This window comes from Cetorhinus maximus, chromosome 16 (assembly GCF_964194155.1).
Source record: "Cetorhinus maximus chromosome 16, sCetMax3.hap1.1, whole genome shotgun sequence".
NCBI classification, from domain to species: Eukaryota; Metazoa; Chordata; class Chondrichthyes; order Lamniformes; family Cetorhinidae; genus Cetorhinus; species Cetorhinus maximus.
The window spans coordinates 70,560,836-70,580,122 of NC_135894.1; the positions used below are offsets into that span (position 1 = coordinate 70,560,836).

A 19,287-nucleotide genomic window follows, 5' to 3' on the forward strand; every position below is an offset into this window, starting at 1 on the left:
CCTTCGGCCCATCGAGTCTGCACCGGTCAAACAAGTACCTAACTATTCTAATCCCATTTTCCAGCACTAGGCCCATAGCCTTCATCGCAAGTGCACATCCAAATACTTCTTAAATGTTATGAGGGTTTCTGCCTCTACCACCCTTTCAAGCAGTGAGTTTCAGATTTCCACCACCCTCTGGGTGAAAAAATTCTTCCTCACATCCCTTCTAAACCTCCTGCCCCCTACCTTAAATCTACGCCCATTGGTTATTGATCCCTCCACCAAGGCAAAATGTTCCTTCCTGTCTTTCCTACCTATGCCCCTCATAGATGCCTTGTCCGGGGCCTCTTGCTCTGTGCTCCAGGCTCTGTGGCGGTTCCCATGTATTCAGCTCTCAGCAGCGGCTGGGTCAGCTTTACCCTCTCCTCTTCATATGTAGTCCCTCGGGAACTCCATTCAATGGGTTCAGAGATGGGTGATAAATCCAATGTGCAATCGTGAGACTCTGCCATTCAAGTGCCGCAGCCTGCTGTGGATCAGAAAGTGCGATGTGCTCACCAGATTGTGATCCCGAGCTTACTCGCTGCCACCACCTCCCAAGCCGGATTGGTGATGTTGCTGCCCATCCTGCGGCCAGAGCGGGGGTAGAGGACATCACGGCAAGCTCCACTGCATCCAAAAGGCGCTCGAGGGACATGTCATTGAACCTGGGGGCTGCAGTCTTTTTGCCTTTCAGGGCTATGTCTTCTTTGCAGCCATCGTGGGCTGGAGGCACTGAGAGGTGTGCGCGTGGCTGCACTTTAAATATGGCGCCTGACATGATGGAGTGGCGAGGTGATGGCTTAGCATGCGAATGAGAGCCTGTCTGCCATGGAAATGGTGTGTTTCCCGGGAATGCATAATTAAAACGAACATATGAACAAGGAGCAGGAGTAGGCCATTCAGCCCCTTGAGCCTGCTCCGCCATTCAATAAGATCATGGCTGATCTGATAGTAAGCTCAAATCTGCATCCTGCCTACCCCCGATAACCTATCACCCCCTTGCTTAACAAGAATCTATCCACCTCTGCCTTAAAAATATTCAAAGACTCTGCTTCCACTGCCTTTTCAGGAAGAGAGTTCCAAAGACTCACAACCCTGAGTGAAAACATTTTGCCTCATCTCTGCTCTAAATGGGTGACCCCTTATTTTTAAACAGTGACCCCTAGTTCTAGATTTTCCCAAAAGAGGAAACATCCTCTCCACATCCACCCTGTCAAGACCCCTCAGGATCTTATATGTTTAAGCTCCAGCGGATACAAGCCTAATCTGTCCAACCTTTCCTCATAAGACATTCCAGGTATTAGTCTGGTAAACCTTCTCTGAGCTGCTACCAATGCATTTACATTTTTCCTTAAATAAGGTGACTAATGTCGTACACAGTACTGCAAATGTGGTCTTACTGTTGCCCTGTACAACTGAAGCATAATCTCCCTACTTTTGTATTCAATTCCCCTCATAATAAATGATAACATTATTAGCTTCCTTAATTACCTGCTGTACCTGCATACTGTACCTACAGCGGGTTTGGGATGATACGGTATGAAAAGCTGTCATTGTGGCTGGCAGGTAAATCGTCGTTTTACCTGCCCGCTACTGCACTTAGTGCAAATCTGGAACGATTCTGTTCAATGTTTTGAGTCTGCATGACTCTTCTTTAGTGTTGTAATTGGATTCTGAAATCAGGCATTTAAAGGCTTTTTTTTTCAAGGAGAAGCTAGCTGACCTCATGATCAAGATGTGCTGTCTGGAACACACTGGACGTAAAATATATGGAAGTTTTGAATAGGGTGTGGAACTAAAGCGATTCTAGCATTTTGAACATCAAATTGTGAGGAAGCTTGCAATGCTGAACTTATATTCATCCAAGAGGTTAAAGGTCAACCGCTTACATTGAGATATAAAACAATGTATGTAGATTTCACAATAGCAGGAAATTGTAGGCCAGCAGTTTAATAAATTCAATGCGAAAACAGATTCTGGGAATTGTTAATCGTACAGGATATACGCAGCGCTGATGCCCAATGAATGTTGAAGAAGAATTAAATCCTTCAAAAAAAAGACCAAAATGAGCCTCTGAATCCTCTTCACTTTGTAACAGTTTTAAATTGAATTTCTGGATGAAGATGAGGTGAATGAGTAGCATTTCAATGTAACACCACATCCCACCATTGGGAAGCTATTGCAACGCGCGTCCATGATCCTCACGTGCGCTGTCACACCTCGTGAGAACTCCAGACCCACGTGCCAAAGGCGGGCCACGTGTTGCCAGGTATCTCATCCCGAAACCACGGCTGCGCTGCGAGCTGCCGCCAGGTGTGACAGCCTGGGGTAGATGGCCTATATCAGCTACCGGAGTGCACTCAGTTCTGTCGTCGCCAGAACCACATTGAGAAGTGATGTTTTTCTTTCCATCGTCTGACTTATTTTGGGAGTAATATGGTTTTTTTGTGTTTTATTCGTTGACGTTTTTGTGACCTTTTTGGAGTGTTTTGCAGCCATTCTTTAGGAATAGCCGATTTCATTTTGTGTCTTCCCCGGTTTACCCTGCTGTGGTTGGGGGTGGGTGTTGGTTGTCTTGCGATAGTTTAGGTGCGCGTGGTGGTACCTCGGATAAGAAACTGCTCGATAGTCACCGCTATAACCTAGGTAAATATAGAATGTGATATTAAAAATAAATTACAAAACTGCGTTTGCGCCCATTTCATTCAGCTGCGCCGATGATTTGGAATCGCCCCGTATTTTTCCTGATGACGGAGAGACACTAAGCAACCTGGAATCAAACCTTGGTAATCTTAGTTCAGGGTTTTTAGCCAGCAACATTTGCAATATTTGTCCATGTGAGGTTGATGTGTGACTTAGAGAGAAATGTTGAGGTGATATTTCCATGATTTTACTGCTCCTGTGCTTTTTATTTAATGTTAGTTCATGGGCTTCGAGTTCATTTGTTAACTTTTTTCCCCCCTCCTCTGGCATTCAGTTTGTGCCCATGCCTGGACCAAGGCTGTAATAAAGTTGTGAGCTAAGTGTTTCTGGTGGAATGCATGAGTTCTTGATTGGTAATCTAATAATGGCAATATTGATGAGGTCTTACATGATTTTGATGTGGGTGGAGGCTGATTTTTTTTTTTGTTTCCTAATCTTTGCCCAGCTATGTCCTCTCCACAACATTTAACTTTTTTTGGTTACCTCCTAATGTCTTAGCAGCAGTGAGATAGCTTTAGTTGGAGGAGCACCTCTTTCTGATGTGCAAGTTGTTGTCATTTGCTGCCAGAATGTTGTTAGGACCCAGTCTTCATTGCATCCTGTGCACTCAGCCATTTCTAAATGTCAAGTGGAGTGAACTGAGTGGACTGGACTTGGGTAGATGCTGGGGTCTTGGCAGAAGGCTAAATTAGATTACCCATTGGACACTTCTGTCTCTGGTTTTTAAAAAAATAAAAAGGAAACCCTTGCAAGCTTAATTTAAACCACCTTTTCCTCATTTTCATCTCAAGTTCCTGATCTGCTTACAGAATAAAGCTGGTAGGATTTTGGAGTACTACAAATTTAACTGCTGGCCTCACTTGGGTGTGGTGAAAGGAGGAGAAAGTAAGGATAAAAATGGTAGACAAGTACCATGAATTATCCAGAGCTCACCTTACCTCTGACTATCTTCATGCAAACTCGTAAGTATAACTGAATGTTTTCTTTATTTAAAATTTTGACTCGAGAAGAGGAAAATGTAATGGTTTTTACATTTACAGAACCACACATGAATTCCTCTTTGGAGCCTTGGCAGAATTGGTGGATAATGCAAGGTATAGTAAATATTATGGGCAAAAACTGAGAAAGATGCATAATCAAATGTTATGTTTTAAATTGTTGGCTGAAACCCAGCTGAAATCTTTAACTGAAGAAAACCATGTTTTTTTTTGTTGTACTCAAAAATCAAAACTGATTGTTTTGTTTTGATTTTACTTTATTTACTGTTCAAAATGCTGGGAATACTCAAGCCGGTCTGTGGAGAGAGAAGCATCAGAAATGGAGAAATGCTAGAAATATTTTAGGACTTGAGCAAGTGAAGGGGGGTGGGAGGGTGAGAAAAAGAACAGTGAAGGCCTGAGATATGGTGGAGGGCAGGAGAGATTAATTTACAAAAGTTTTCATGGTGCAAAGTCAAAGGGAGCGATAGTGAAACAAAGAAGCAAAAGATGTGTCCAGAGGATGTGTGAATGGCAGGATCCTGAATAGCTGCTGGCTGAAAGCAAAGAAAAGGAAATGAGAGAAACGAGAGAATTAACCAGTCAAGGGTGGCTACTATTGGTCCATACCAGTGCGTGGTACTCAGCTACAGATTACTTGAGGGGCATCGTTGAAGTCTGTAGTATTGGTTCTGAGGTTGCCCAATTGGTGTGTGCCAGTTTCTGGTTCAAGTCCTCTATAAGGATTCTATAATGTTCTGAAAAGTACCATTTCTTACAACAGTGTTATTCTTTTCTTGGCTGTGTAATCTTAAGTCATATTAGAAATGGATTAGGGCATATGATTGGAAACAATCAACAGTTTGAATAATAACAGACTGCTTAAGAATTTGAAAAGTATAATAAAATACTTTTGTATACTTACAGAGATGCTGAAGCAACGCTATTGAACATTTATACAGGTCAGTCATAGTGTCGTAATTACAGTAGCAGAGAATTAAGACATGAAAATTGTTCTAACAATTCATTGGCAAAATTGATGTCTTTCACTAGATTAGGTACCTTCGATATGACTTTTTGTTAATTCACTTTGTTTCTGTTGAACAGAGTTAACTGACTCAACTCTTCCTGGATTCTCTTCTGAATCACCTCAGTACTCTGATTTCTTAAAGTTTAATGTAGACTCACTTTTATGTCTTTTGCCTTCGATCTCTTTAACAATAATACCATTGTTAACATTCTGTTTAAAGCCTTATGAACCTAAGCTGCTGCATTTAATGTCCTATGAACCTGCGCCCCCAAATTCCTTTGTTCTTCCATGGACTCCTATTCAGCATATAATTACCGTTATTTTGACACCAAAATGTATCACCTCACACATACTGATGTTGGGCATCAGCGTTGCCAGTGCTGGCACTACAGACAGATATGCATACAAATTAGGAGCAGGAGTAAGCTATTTGGCCCCTCAAGCCTGCTGCACTGGTTGATAAGATAAAGCCCTGAAGTCTGTAAATAGTGCATGCCATGCATCTGACCATTTGCAGTGTGATCCATGGAGTGCACCATGCTGAGAAGGGTGCTAGTGCAGTTGTGCTACTCCTGTGTCAAACGTCAGGAGTGGTCAACTTCAAACAATGACTCTGGATGATTTGCATGTTGGGGAAACTTAGACCTTGTAGGACCAGTGAATGCATGTGCTAATGACTCAGCTGCATAAGGACCCAGCCCCCCTCCTCCACCTCAACACTACACCCCCCTCACCCCCACCAGCTTGCACTATTTAAAGAGATAGGCATCCAACCCACAGGCGAGATGCTTTGGCTTATTTCTGCTCTGATAAAGTTTGTGGAAGCACTTTGACTTGTTTTTGGAAGTCTTTGAGTTGATGTACCCATTCGGGGAGGGCAGAGGATTAGGTCACATGAACATAGCAAGTCTGCAAGAGGTATGGGGCCTGTAGTTGCAGTGTCTTGAGGTCTGCAACATGATCAAATGGAGCAGAAAGTACACAATGGGAAGCTCTGAAGAGGGAGAAGTAAGGCTTTTCTATAGAAGGCTCTACCCATGGGTTTTAAATAGCACTTCTCATTCCTCCTGGATGAGGTGGAGGTATGCCAAAGGTGACTCGGATTCAATAAAGAACTGTGCCACCTTCAAATGGACCTGCAAGCTCTCATTGAGACGAGGTTGATGTTGCCAGTGGTGATAGAGGTTATGGTCACGTTAAACTTCTGCATGACTGGGTCATTCAAGGCAGGAGTGGGTGACATAGCAAATATCTCCCAGTATGCTGTACATTGATGCATCCGGGAGGGGACGAGGGCATGTATGGGAACACTTGATTTCATTGTGTGTTCTCTATGCAGGGAGAAGCAGGATGAGTGGACATGTGGATTTGCCAGTATAATGGGATCCTGATGCAGGGGGTCATTGACTGTAAGCATGTGCCTCTTCTGGCTAAACATCTCAAAAGGGAGATGTACAAGAACAGCAAGGGCTACCATTCCATCAATGTACAGTTGGTGTGTGGCAATGCACAAACTCGAGGCAGTTCCCCTCTATCTGTTTGATCCCTGTCTATCATCCAACTGAACGACAGATGTATAATGAAAGCCATGCATCAGAAGCATTTGGAGCAGACTAACAACAGTCCTGTGCTTGGATCATGGAGGTGGCAGAAACACCATGGAGGACTGTAGGGCTATCTCCACGTTTGAGAAGTGCCCTCCGAAACCCATAGGTAGAGTCTTCTGTTTATAAGAAAAAAAGCCCTACTCCTCTCTCTTCAGAGCTTCCCCACTGTGTACTTTCTGCTCCATTTGTTGATCATGTTGCAGACCTTGAGACACTACAATTACAGACCCCAAATTGGCACATACATGTGACCTAATCCTTTGATCTCCCCAAATTGGTGCAACAACTCAAAAGATTTCCAAAAACCAGTCACGGTATTTTGCCAGTGCAGAAATAAGCCAGAGCATCTCGCCTGCAAGTTGGATGCCAGTCTCTTTAGGTAATGCTAGTCAGTGCTTTGTTTTCCACAACCATGCCATTGAGGGTGCAGTCATTGCCACCAGTCATCTGGAGGCCATCTGAGGAAAAGAGGCAGGGAGGATGGAGCCAGGAACCTGTTCCGGATGGGCTGTCCTACCATGATTAAGTGCTTGTCCAGACTCCACTTCCATTGGGAAAACGTTACTTCACCATTCCCACCTTACCATCCATATGGGATAGCTCATCACCATATCCTCTTAGCCAAATCTTTAACCAAAAACACTTCTACTTAATTGTAGTGCATGGACCTTAATGTCTGTTTTGCAGGTGACCAGCCTGTACTAATGCTTCTACAAAGTGCAACCCCAGTGGCTGCAGCATGGATGGCAGAAGACTGCTGACCTTTAACTGAGGGAGTGTGCAAATGGCCTTGCAGGACACCCTTGAGCAGCTCTGAGCCTGGCTTCAGTCTGCACTATCTCAGCATAGGCAACAGCAGTCTGAGCTGGCTGAAAGGCAACAGCAAGGGCAATGATGGAAAGGCAATTGTGGGAGCACTAATGCAGTTTTCTGAGAAAAGGCAGCAAGTTTGTGCTCAATGGTGCTGCTGCCATTATTATGGTGGGCGATAGGGGACATATCCAGATCTGTCTCTAAATATTTCTTTCTCTTACAAGGGGAAAAAGCTGGTCTGTTTACTGACAATTTGGTGTGCAAGGGACAAATAAAACTTGTCTTTGCTTAAATTTATGCTGACTTCAAAAACCTGAGCCACATAAATGTTTATGAACCAACAAATAAGAAATATAAGGAGCATTGTTTTTACTTAGCTATAGTTTATGGCGAGGAGCTCTTGAGGTGCAGTGGTAGCATCCCTGCCTCTGAACCAGAAGTTCTAGATTCAAGTCCCACTCCAAGACTTGATGGCCAAGGAAGGTGAGTTGATAATGTGGCCAAACAGATTGAGTATCAACTTATAAATCCTTCCAACATATGCCAATGGCAAGCTGTATGCGTGGGAGAGATCCCTGGTCAGCCAAGTGATGGAAAGAAATTGGAACCTCCATCACTATCCATAACTCCAGGCAACAACATACATGTAAAAGTGAATGTTGCCACAGCAACTTGAACTCCTTGTGAGGCAGTTGGCTGGATGGTTGGTGTGGGCCTGATTGGTACCAACAACATGGGGGTTTGATCCCTGTTCCGATTGGGTTAGATTTGGGACTCCTTGCCCAACCTGTAGTGGCAATCATGGCACTGTGGGTTGAACCTGCCTCCGGTAGAGAACTGAATAATTTATGGTGTATTGGTAGCTGGGAATGATTATAAGACAGTGGTATTATCAAATATTGTGATGACATAATTATAGTTCACTTCTACCTAGAGGTAGAATGATTGCCTTATAAACATTGTTTTTCATAAGTATATTCTGTGAAGTCCACAAAGGTGTTTTCATTCTTCTTTGGGCCTGTATTGTTTTTATAGCTGATAGGTGTCATTGCAGTTGCCAGTGGGCAATGTGGTGCATGCTGTAAACTCACAATAAGACTGCTGATGTCTCTCCCTGGCCACAATGCCCAGCATCAAGGTAAGAATCACTGTAAAATAGCTCTGCTGGGCAGGGCATGTCATTCGTATGTTTCACCAGACACCCAAAGCAACTGTTCTACTCCAAACTTGGTTGCAACGGGAGACTCAGGAGGACAGTGGAAATTCTTTTAGGGATGTCCTCAAAGCCTCCCTGAAGAGATCAAACATCCCTACAGTCTCATGGGAGTCCCTGGCCTGTGACTGATCAATATGGAGAACGTTTATTCACAAAGGCTCCAAACACACAGACTCTGCCTCTACGTCCTTCCAACAAAGTCGAGGTGTCAGAGAAAGCAGACAAACCTCAACACCTTTATCCGCCCGACCCTTCGAGCATCACCTGCCCTGCAGGCGACAGGGTCTGCAGATCACACATTGGCCTTTTCAGCCATCTCAGAACCCATATTATTTATATTCAAGCACTGATGTGTCTCAAACTCAAAATAAGATTCATGCTGTTATATCAAAGTTGTTTGCCAGTATCCTGGATTCGGCGGTAATGACTTTTGAACTAATTTTCATCTCTTTTAAACTCTGGAAGCCAAAACTTTTGAGTAAAATTGATACTAGTTTATCATTTTAAGATTTCTTTTTTCAGAGATCCATGAAGAATCGAAAGGAGGGTTTATGCTGTGTTTTCTGGATGACGGTATTGGCATGGAACCAAGTAAGTACGTTCAGAACTTCTGTTATTTGTAATTCTGAAAGTTTGCCTTGGAGGTTTTCCGGATTGTTTGCTGTTGCTTTGGCAATGAAACTCTGGATAACTATATAAACCGGTTTTACTCTGATCTGCTGATGTTATGGTAACAAATCAGGAGCATGCCTGAGGAAATCCTCTTTTTTTAAACCAGATGCTGCACAAAGATTCAATAGATTTCGGACAAACCTCAACCTTGGGGAAAGCACTTTTTACAATGGCACTTGGTACTGCCCTCCAATTTAAGCATTACTCTTTTTAGAGTAATCTATCCTGACCTGGTAACAGTTCTTAGCAATTGAGTATTTCATATACTAAAGTAAATAGCGTTTGGGAAAGGACTAGAGAAATGAAAGTGAAGAAGCTGCTCTCATGAGATAACAGAAAAGAGATGACACTGATAGCTGAAAGGCTGAGTGATTGAAAAAATATAGCTAAATAAAGATGCATATAAGAAAACAACAGTTGGGTTTGGAATTCTAACTAATATTATCATGGCAAAATTAAAGTTATCTAAGTACATGACTTTGAAGTAAGCATTAGTATTGATAATGTATGCTCATCTTGGACCAGTGAACCAAAAGGTCCAGACTGACCTCTCTGGGTTAACATACAATATGTGGAAGTAGTGCGAATTGTTGAGTCAGATCAGTGAGCTTAATAGTTTCTTGTGCAGTAAGTTCCTCAAGTGCAACTTTAAATGAAACAACATTAAATGAATCAGATTTTCTCATTATAACTAATGTAAAAGCTGCAGCTCGGTTCCATAAACTTCATCAGAAAAAATCATCATGCTTTAAGTTAAAATACTTTACATTGCTAAATTCTTATATTCATTAAATGAAGTAACTTTTAAATTTTCAGAGTTGCTGACTCTTTCTACTTAACTCCGGCACACCCACTTGCCACTTTCTCTCACTGTGAGCGAAGGCTTGCAAGAGGCAGGAAGAGCAGTTTTTGAGTTGCAGAAGTAAGCCGAAAACAGGAGGGTCAGTGAGAGGGAAGGTCAGCAGCGACCAGGAGGCTGAGTGGGAGAGACTGCTCCAAAATGGTGTGAATCAGGTCATGTGACCTTGCATCAGACCTGGCACGGAACGACATTAAAATGAAACTCCCAATGCTAATCATGAACGTGGACCCTATTAACTGACCGATGGTAAAGTGGAATGACTTAATGTTGACATTTATTTACTTAAGCTTCCTGCTATCCTTCCTTATCCAAGACTATCAGCATAACCCTCTATTCCACCCCCCTCATGTTTACTTAGCCTCTCTGCAAATGAATCAGTACTATTTGCCTCAACTGAGTTCCACATCCTCACCACTGAGTAAAGAGGTTTCTACTGAATTCCCTTTTATTTACTTGATGACTATCTTATTGGCTTGCAGCTTTGCTCTTCCACTAAAGTGGAAATACAATCTCATGGATTTTCATAATTTGGCGGGCTGGGTGTTTGGGGGTGGCAATTGATCAGATTAGGTGCAGGAGGGATGTTAAATGGCCAAAAAATTGGAGCGTGGTAGGAAGCCAGATCCATCCCTCAGTCGGGTGGGACGGGGATAGGTTGGAATTTAAAATGTTAATACGACTTGTTATGACTGCAGTTGGTAAAGCTGAATTATTTAAAAATCCCAAAGGGAAACTTTAAACAACTGTCATAACCTATAATTTTAAGTGTCATGTTTGAGATGCAACTCTAAACTCATGAATCAGACCACTAGTTCTCAAGGTTTTACATTAAACTAAACAAAACATTTTATTAATTTACAGGTTAAAATATATGTACACATGGTTACAAATTACTACTATCATAACTTTTAACAAATTCCCAAACTAATCTCCTTCAAAGTAACAGCAACCCATAGACTTAACCAAACACCAAGCAAAGCATTTTCACCTTATGAATTCAAAATGAGGTTCCTTTGACTGCGGAGCCAGTTGTAGGCTTGCAGCTGCCTTTTGATCTTACATTGCCTCTGCCAAGTACACGTGAAAACTACTGAGGTTATACCTACTAGCCCCATTGAATGTTAATTCTCATTGTATCCACAACCTGTTTGAACTTCACTTTTTAACAATTAAACCCCTTTCATAGCACCAATTCTATTAGTAATATAAACATATGGCTAGGTATCTGCTAGGTAGGACCAAATTTTCAGCCCACTTCTTGAATGCTGTATTCAAAAAATGCAAATGCACGCTATCTCCTTTTACATCTCAAACTAGTACATCAAAGCACCCAGACTAGCTGGCTTTAATCCAATTAAGATATACCCATAGACTAACCTATTTTAAAAGAAAAATATTTTACAAAATATTATATACATTAGTAGCTTCATGGCATGCTGGAAGCCTCAGCTTTAACCAGGGCCATTGGAAAAGTGGCATCTGCAACAAGACAAAGCTTGTTGTCCAGGAGTGCTTCTTCCAGGCCCCCAGGTTCTGAGATCAGATCTACCTGGTCCTGTGGCCTCTTCTGCAGCCTTGCTGAAAAGCTATAGCTCCTGTACAGATACCTTGGAAACAGTACTGCCAATCAGAGAATATTTAATTTAACCTTACTCTGTTCCTACCTCCCAACCAATTACAGATCCATTCCACAAGTTGCCTCCAATTGTTGATCATTTATTGTGTGGAACCTTATGAAATACTTTCTAGAAATCCATATAAACATCATTCATGGGGACTCCCTGCAATCCACAATGCAAGTGACCTCAAAGAAAATAACTACGTTAGTCAGACATGACCTGCCCTTCAAAAACGTGTACTAATTCTTATTGATCAGTTCATAAATACTCAGTCATTTTCTCTGATAGATTCCAATAAAATTCCCTGCAACTAATGTTAAACCGACAACTCTGTAGTTACCTGGTTTCTCCCTCCATTTTTAAATAATGAAAGTTAGAGGGAAAAAATTGTTAGAAACAGTAAATTATTCTTTGGACTAATGTTATTAACAGAATAAATCATCAAGACTATTGTTTAGCCTCTACCTACATATGACTTTGGAATTGCTTGATAACATTGGGCATAAATGTAGAAAATGCTTTACTTTTTGGTATATTATTTGCATTGAAAAGCAAGATACTACGATTTTTATTGATCTCTTGATCCTGGCGCATCATCACAGATACTCTTTGACCAACTCTCCTCTCCTGGCTCCCGGTCCTGAGCAACATTGCTCCTGCCCCCATATCAGAAGGGTAATTGCAACAGGCAAGCTATTGGAGAAGGTCTACTGCAGCCCAAGCCTGCCCTTATTCTATGACTACCTCCACCCACCAGCAGTGCACTTGCCCTCATGCCACCCCAGCTGCTTATCCACCTAGCCTTGATCTGCCATGGCAACAGTGGGCCTGTTTAAACTGTTTATGGACTGGCCAAGGCCTCTGTGCAGCTACCCAACATCATTGGGGTCACCAAGACCATCCAGGCTGCAGCTGTGGTGCAGTCCAAACAACAACACTCATTGTGGAGGAGTGTCCACCGACTAAATTTGAAGACGGGCTTGAAGAACTCCATCTAGCCACTCAAGGATATTGCTTGGCTCTGTGACTATACACATGCTAAATAAATGACAATGAAATGAATCCTCCACCAATTTGTCATCTGTTTATCGGATATTAAACATGTGGAAAAAAATTAACACATTTTCTGCATTTCACAGATGAAGCAGTAGACATTATTCATTTAGGAAAGTCCATGAAGAGGATTTCAGATTCCCAACTCATTGGACAGTATGGAAATGGATTGAAGTCGTAAGTTTGAAGAAGTTTACCCTTCAGCCCTCTGGAATTGAGTTTTGAGAACGGAATGGAGTTGGTGTCTTTTTTTTTGTTTGTTTTGTCCTCTTTAGAACATGATTGACTTCCAGGTCCCAGCAACTCAAATAGTCATTACAGTAACTGTATTGTAGGAGGCCATTTGGTTAATCGACTCCATGTCAGCACTCCAGAGCAATGCAGTCAGTCCTATGGCCCTGCAAGCTTATTTCCCTCAAGTGCCAATTATTTCCTTCTGAAATAATTGACTGTCTCCACTTCCTCCACCCTTGTGTTTTTAAAAAAAAAAAATTCTCCCTTCGTCCTCTTGTAACTTGCTCAAACCTTAAATCTGTGTCCCCCTAGTCCTTGTAGCAACAGCTAATGGAAGCAACTTTTCTTTACTAAACCTGCCACAATCTCTGATTCCCCTCTCAACCTCTTCTGGCCCAAGGAAAACAATCCTTACCTCTCCAGCCTAACCTAGTAGCTAAATGCCCTCAACCCTAGAACGATTCTGGTAAATCTCTTGCGCCCAAGGTCAAGATCTTTCACATTGTTTTGTTTTAAAGTGTGCTCCCAGAACTGGATGTAGTACTCTAGTTGTGGCCCAACAGAGTTTTATCAAGATATTCTGCCACCATCAAAGATTTATGCTCATGAGCCTCCAGGTTTTTGTTCTTGCACACTTTTTAGAACTATGCCTTTTAAGTGTATATTACCTCTCCCTATTGATTATGCCAGAATGTATCACCTCTCACTTTGCTGTGTTACATAGAGACCAATAACTTTGAACAAGAGATTTGAATTCCCAGTAACCAACTTAAGAGTTGAAAGTTGAGATTTCAAGTTTTAAGACTTTTGTTTTAACATAACCAATAATCCCCTAATGCATAAATATACATTTCAGCACACTCTTCACAGGATTACAGGCTTTATAGGAATCAGGGCACAGTTACTCCCAGCTTTCATTGGATTCATGTCTCCCCACTTCACTGAGTCATAATGTCCTGTGACTGTCAAAAGGTGTTTTTCTCAGTTTTGAGAATTTCGAAACTACCAGCACTAAGGCCCACTCTGGTGATTTCTCCCCCTGGCCTTACCAGGGAAAAGCTCCCAGAGTCTTTGGAGTGCCATGGGATGTGCCTTTCCAACCAGACACCATCCTCCCTCCCTGCATTCTGGCTAGTACTTCAGAGGACTTGCTGCCTTCACTACTCTGACCACACTAGCTGCAGCCTTTTGTCTCAAACCTCACTTGCTGTCTAAAAAAAAAAACTTGGAGACCGAAAGTCTGTCCAGTCAGCTCAGCTGCTCTTTCCTTTGTTTTCAGGTGTGAAATACAGCACATACATTTCAATAGCCTCTGACAGACCTGGTCCCTTTGTCCCCAAGGTAACCAAGCCACACAAGTTTGTTGTTGGACAGAATGTATAGTAGATCACATGACCCTCCGTTCCTCCATTTTACCTTGAATTAAGAAGAGTCCACACGCAATCATCTTATAAAACTTTGCATTCTTAAGAATATTAAATTCCATCAGCCACATATCTGTCAATTCTGCTAGCCTATCTGTTCTACTGCAGTTGATTGATATCATCCTCACTGTTTGCCACACCTCCAAGCCTGGTATCCTCCAATTTTGAAATTCTATTCCATATTCCAATATGAAAATCATTTTTCTATGCTGTATAAGCAGTAGTTTTGGCATTAAACATTGGGAACACCTTCTACCAGCCTGAGAAACAGCCATTTACTACAGCTAAATATATTGTCTTTTAAGCCAATTTTTTTTATCCACACTGGCCCTCTTTTCATGAGCCTCAATTTTGGTAACCAGCCTTTTATGCTTAAAATATAAAAAGGATTGGCTTGACATGTGACCTTCCTTCTCCAACTTCCAGGTTTATCCAAATAAGGCTATTTGTATTCCAAGGGTAACTTGATTGGCACCCGTGTCTGGAAAGCTGTCTTAGCCAGCGTCCTGTTGTTCAAGTGACTAGTCTTAATGGTCCATCTCCGACAGTTGAATACCTCAGGTGATTGCCATAATGCCTTGTTAACAGGACAGGAGATGAGTCCTTCACATTTTCCAGGAGTTCATTGCCTTTGGGTTTTGCAAACGTGCTGTCTCCATCCCAATGGATTGGAATGCAGGTATATGGTAATGCAAATTGGGGTAGCCATCTTTGGCTGCAATGTCAGGTTATCTTTAGTCTGTTTTATAAAGTCTGTTTTTAAAAGCTCAGTTCTTCATGTTTTCAGTCAGTGGATTAAACATCATTTGATACAAAGCATATCTTCATAACATGTACCACACTCCTTTCATCAACCTTCTCAGTTACTTCATCAGAAAATTCAATTAGATTAGTCAAACATGATCCTTCTTCAAATCTGTGCCGGTTTTCCTTATTTAACTCAAATATCTCCCCATCACCTGTTATTTTTTCCTGATTATTATTTTGAAAACCCTACCCACCACTGATATTAAACTGATTGGCCTGTAGTTACCAGGAATATCCATGAACCCTTTCTTGAACAAGGGGACATAATTTTCAACCTGTGAGGTGGGGCTGGAGGCAGGTGAGGTGGGGCTGGAGGCAGGTGAGGTGGGGCTGGAGGCAGGTGAGGTGGGGCTGGAGGCAGGTGAGGTGGGGCTGGAGGCAGGTGAGGTGGGGCTGGAGGCAGGTGAGGTGGGGCTGGAGGCAGGTGAGGTGGGGCTGGAGGCAGGTGAGGGCACAAAATTGGATTCCAGAGTGGTTTGCCAGCTCTCCAAATCGCATTTCTGTGATTTTGGAAGAGGCATTGGGACCTGTATATGGACAAACTGCATGAACAGTGTGATTTAGCACTTCAGCATATAAATCAGGAATTTAACAGACTTTTAAAGGGCAGAAAGCTATTGGCACTAGAGCTTGTGGATATCAGTTCTGGAGGCAAGAGTGGCAAAATGTGAAGGCGGGCTGAGCTATTCCAATCTGGGGCGTAGCCACTGATGCATTGTGTAGGCCATTACTCCTGTTGGAGTGGCAGAGAGGGAAAGAAGGTGATAGCATCCAAATAGGCTAAACTGGCAATGAAATATCTTTCTGAATCTGAGTATCATTGTCATTGAAGGATATGCCTATCAAGGCAGGTGGTAGCACAGTTGTGTGCTGTGTTGGAGAGCCACCTCCATCCTCGTCAACCAAGTTGGCAGGCCCTATCTGTAGCCATCAAGTTCACTTGTTTGCCACTGGGTCCTTCCTAGGATGGCAGCTGATCTCACTGACATCTCGCAGTCAGCTATCCATCATAGCGATAGATGTCCTGTTTGACAGAGCAACGGGTTACATTGATTTCACCATTGATGGGATCACACAGACATAGAGGGTGGTGGGATTTGCCTGCATTGCTGGACTCCCACAGATGCAAGGGGTTGTTGACTGCACCTATGTGGCCATCAAGACACCAGTAGATTAGCAGGGGCATTCATGCACAGGAAACAATTCCACTCTCTCTCAATATTCATCTGATGTGCTACCACCACGTGTATAGTGCTGGTCTGTGCATGGTATTTGGGCGACTGTCATAACTCTGTCATCTTTAGGCAATCACAGGTACTGCAGCTGTTCATGCCACTGGAGAAACTATGGATGGTTGGTAGGGTACAAAGGCTATCCATTGAAGAGATGGCTGCTGACATCTATTCATAAACCTTTGAAGGAGGCACAGACACAATACAGCTTATACCATCTCAGCACAAGAGCTATCATTGAGCAGGCCATTGGACTGCTAAAATGCAGTTCTGGTGCTTTGACTGGTCAGGGTGCCCTCTAGGAAGCTCTCTTAAGACTGTCTCGCATTGTAGTGGTCTAGCTGCACTCTTCAATATGCCCCTTTTGAGATATGTGGACACAAGTTAAGGGAAAGCAGATGAATGGCATACAGGAGGTCTTAGTCGAGCAAGAACTCAGTCTTGCCAGGACCTCCAGAGATCTGGTGAGGCCTCAAATCATGATGAAAGAGATACTCGAGCCACACTGATTCAGGCATGTTTCTCCCAAGGGCCCCACACTCTGGAAGACAAGGGCTCATGACCTTTCTATAGAGGTGAGTGCAAATCCAACATGCAACAAATCAAGGTTCTACTAGTCCCCAAATTGCCTGGAAGACAGGTCTCCAACTGTCACTCCATGTCAACCAACGCACTGATTTGCCTCTTTTCCCCTAGCTCCTCATCATTTGTTTTAAGCAATCCATCAATTGAATCATGAGTCTGGATGCAATCATAATCTTCATTACAATACATTGAATAATTTTAACAGAACAAAAGCATAACAAAGGTCACCCAGGATACAGCTCCCTCCACGCTCAGCTGCTCCTGTGGGGTTCTCCCTCTGTGGCTAACAATGAGGTGGAGCTACTCATGTGGGTGATACTGAAAGGTCCACTTATCACGTCCTACCTCAGCTCTTTCGTGGACTGCTTAAACATTAGAGTGGGTGACTAGCTTGGGCTCACCTGGCATCCATTCTGTACTTTGTTATGCAATCAGTGTCACTGGTCAATACGAACAAGGAGCAAGAGTAGGCCATTCAGCCCCTCAAGGCTGCTCTGCCATTTAATAAGATCATGACTGAAGATTGTTGATACATAAAATGGCATTCATTGTCTGGTGGTCAGCATTCCTGCATCCACTCAGCATGATGCCACATACAGATCATCAAAGGTAAAAATGGCCACAGATATCACCAGCCAGCAGATTGAGGATATAAATTCTGCTCCAATGGGAGCAAACGTTTTTAAGTATGAGTTTCATGAAAAGTAAGTTGAGAAGCCAATTGGAGGCATAAAGTTTACAGTGCTGCTTGAAAATGACAGCATACTGTCCAGATATCAAATGACTCTTCAAAGAAATCCAGCAACAGAAATTACATTGGAGTATTTTTTCATTTTTCGTTTAAAGGTGTTGCTAATTAAATAGCTTGTTTTGTTATTTTAAATATTTATTAACATTGTACTCATGAAAGCATTATTCAATTAGCAACTTCTTGTCAAAATCTTTAAAATGTTAATAAATATCCTCTTTCATATTAATACATGTATGTTTATGAGCATCAGTAAAACGGTGTTGCACAGAAATCTGTAGATGTGTGTCCCTTTTTTGTTATTATTGCTGCTTTGCCACTCTTAAGATATTGGGCGGAATCTTGTGCTCTCCTCCCTGGCGCATTTGGTGGCTGGGAACATTTAATCAGGCGGGAAAGTGGTGGGGTCCCCCTGCCCTCCTGCCCCCACCCTGATAATGGCCACTTAAGAGTCTCCTCCCGCTGCAGCTGGATGGGCCTTGAGGGGGACTCGCTATGTAGGAGTATGACAAGCAAACCCTGGTGTGTTTGCTTGCGGGCTCCCAAGGGGAGTCCCTCATTTAAAGGCACTCAGTGCTCGATTGAGGGACCTGGCATCGAGTAGGGGGGCCTGGGTGGGGGAGGGGGGCTGCGAAGTTATCCCCTTGCCAGCGAACCACCTCACACACACACACATACACCCCCCCCCACTCCCCATGACCCTGGCTCCCACAATCACTCACCTCTGCCTGGGATCCAGCGATGATCTGAGGCCTTGGGCGAATGTTATACTGGCAACAGCCACTGCCTCCTCAGTGGCAGTGCCGTTCAGTGCAGCTGCCAGCCTCTGATTGGCTGACAACTCTTGGCAAGTGGGACTTCAGCCCCCGGGGTCCTTGATCCTGGGGAAAGGCCTGCCACTGTCTTGTCAAGTCCCTGATTGGCTCGTGACATGGGAGTCTCGCTGAGACCTCATAGCCGCCACAAGATTCCACCCATTGACTGAATTTTAAGAAATAGTTCTTCTTGTCATTACAGTTGAAGTTCCCTGGTCTAACACTTTTAAGAATGTATCTACATATCTAGGTCACTGTGCCCTCTTGCTGCATTGAATAATTCACCACTGTATTCTTTGACATATCAGACATATCTACTCTGTCACTGCTAACATAATGCGGGTCAGTTCAATTTCTGCAGATTTTTTTAAGTTTGTAGACTAGCAACCCAACAATACACTGCACAAAAATGTCATGCCTAGTCTATTAACTTGTGCTAATCAATATCTTATGAAGTAACTGCTGCAATTGTGAGAGTCACAATCAGCCAGCCCCTTTTGGATTTAATTTTTGTTTTTTTCTTGCAGTGGGTCAATGAGAATAGGTATGGATTTCATCCTGTTTACCAAAAAAGACAATACCATGACCTGCATTCTTATGTCTCGAACATTTTTTGAGAAAGAAGGTATTGACGAGGTAAGGGAGGAAGAATTGTATTTTCACTTTTTTTTTCTCAATCTGATCCCATAATTGTTTTGTCAGTACCATGATTCATTCTGATTCTAGAAGAACACAAGAGCGTACACCAAGTAGAATACCTACCTTCAAATGATAGTGTCCTTCAAATATTGTAGTTACTTGGGCCAATCAAAAGATAAGACATATTAAGTGGTTAATGAACACTTCAGAGCAAACTGTATGTTTAC

At 42.7% G+C, this 19,287-nt stretch overlaps 1 protein-coding gene across 1 annotated transcript; it reads left to right on the forward strand.

Annotated features, from left to right (window-relative positions):
• The first annotated feature begins 3,570 nt into the window (after positions 1-3,570).
• Positions 3,571-19,174, forward strand: LOC144691879 (ATPase MORC2-like). The gene is made up of 6 exons (XM_078560456.1): positions 3,571-3,689; positions 3,768-3,821; positions 8,893-8,961; positions 12,663-12,753; positions 18,949-19,057; positions 19,148-19,174. The coding sequence occupies exons 1-6, from the start codon at positions 3,641-3,643 to the stop codon at positions 19,172-19,174; spliced, it is 399 nt and encodes a 132-aa protein (XP_078416582.1). The 5' UTR covers positions 3,571-3,640.
• Positions 19,175-19,287: the final 113 nt, after the last annotated feature.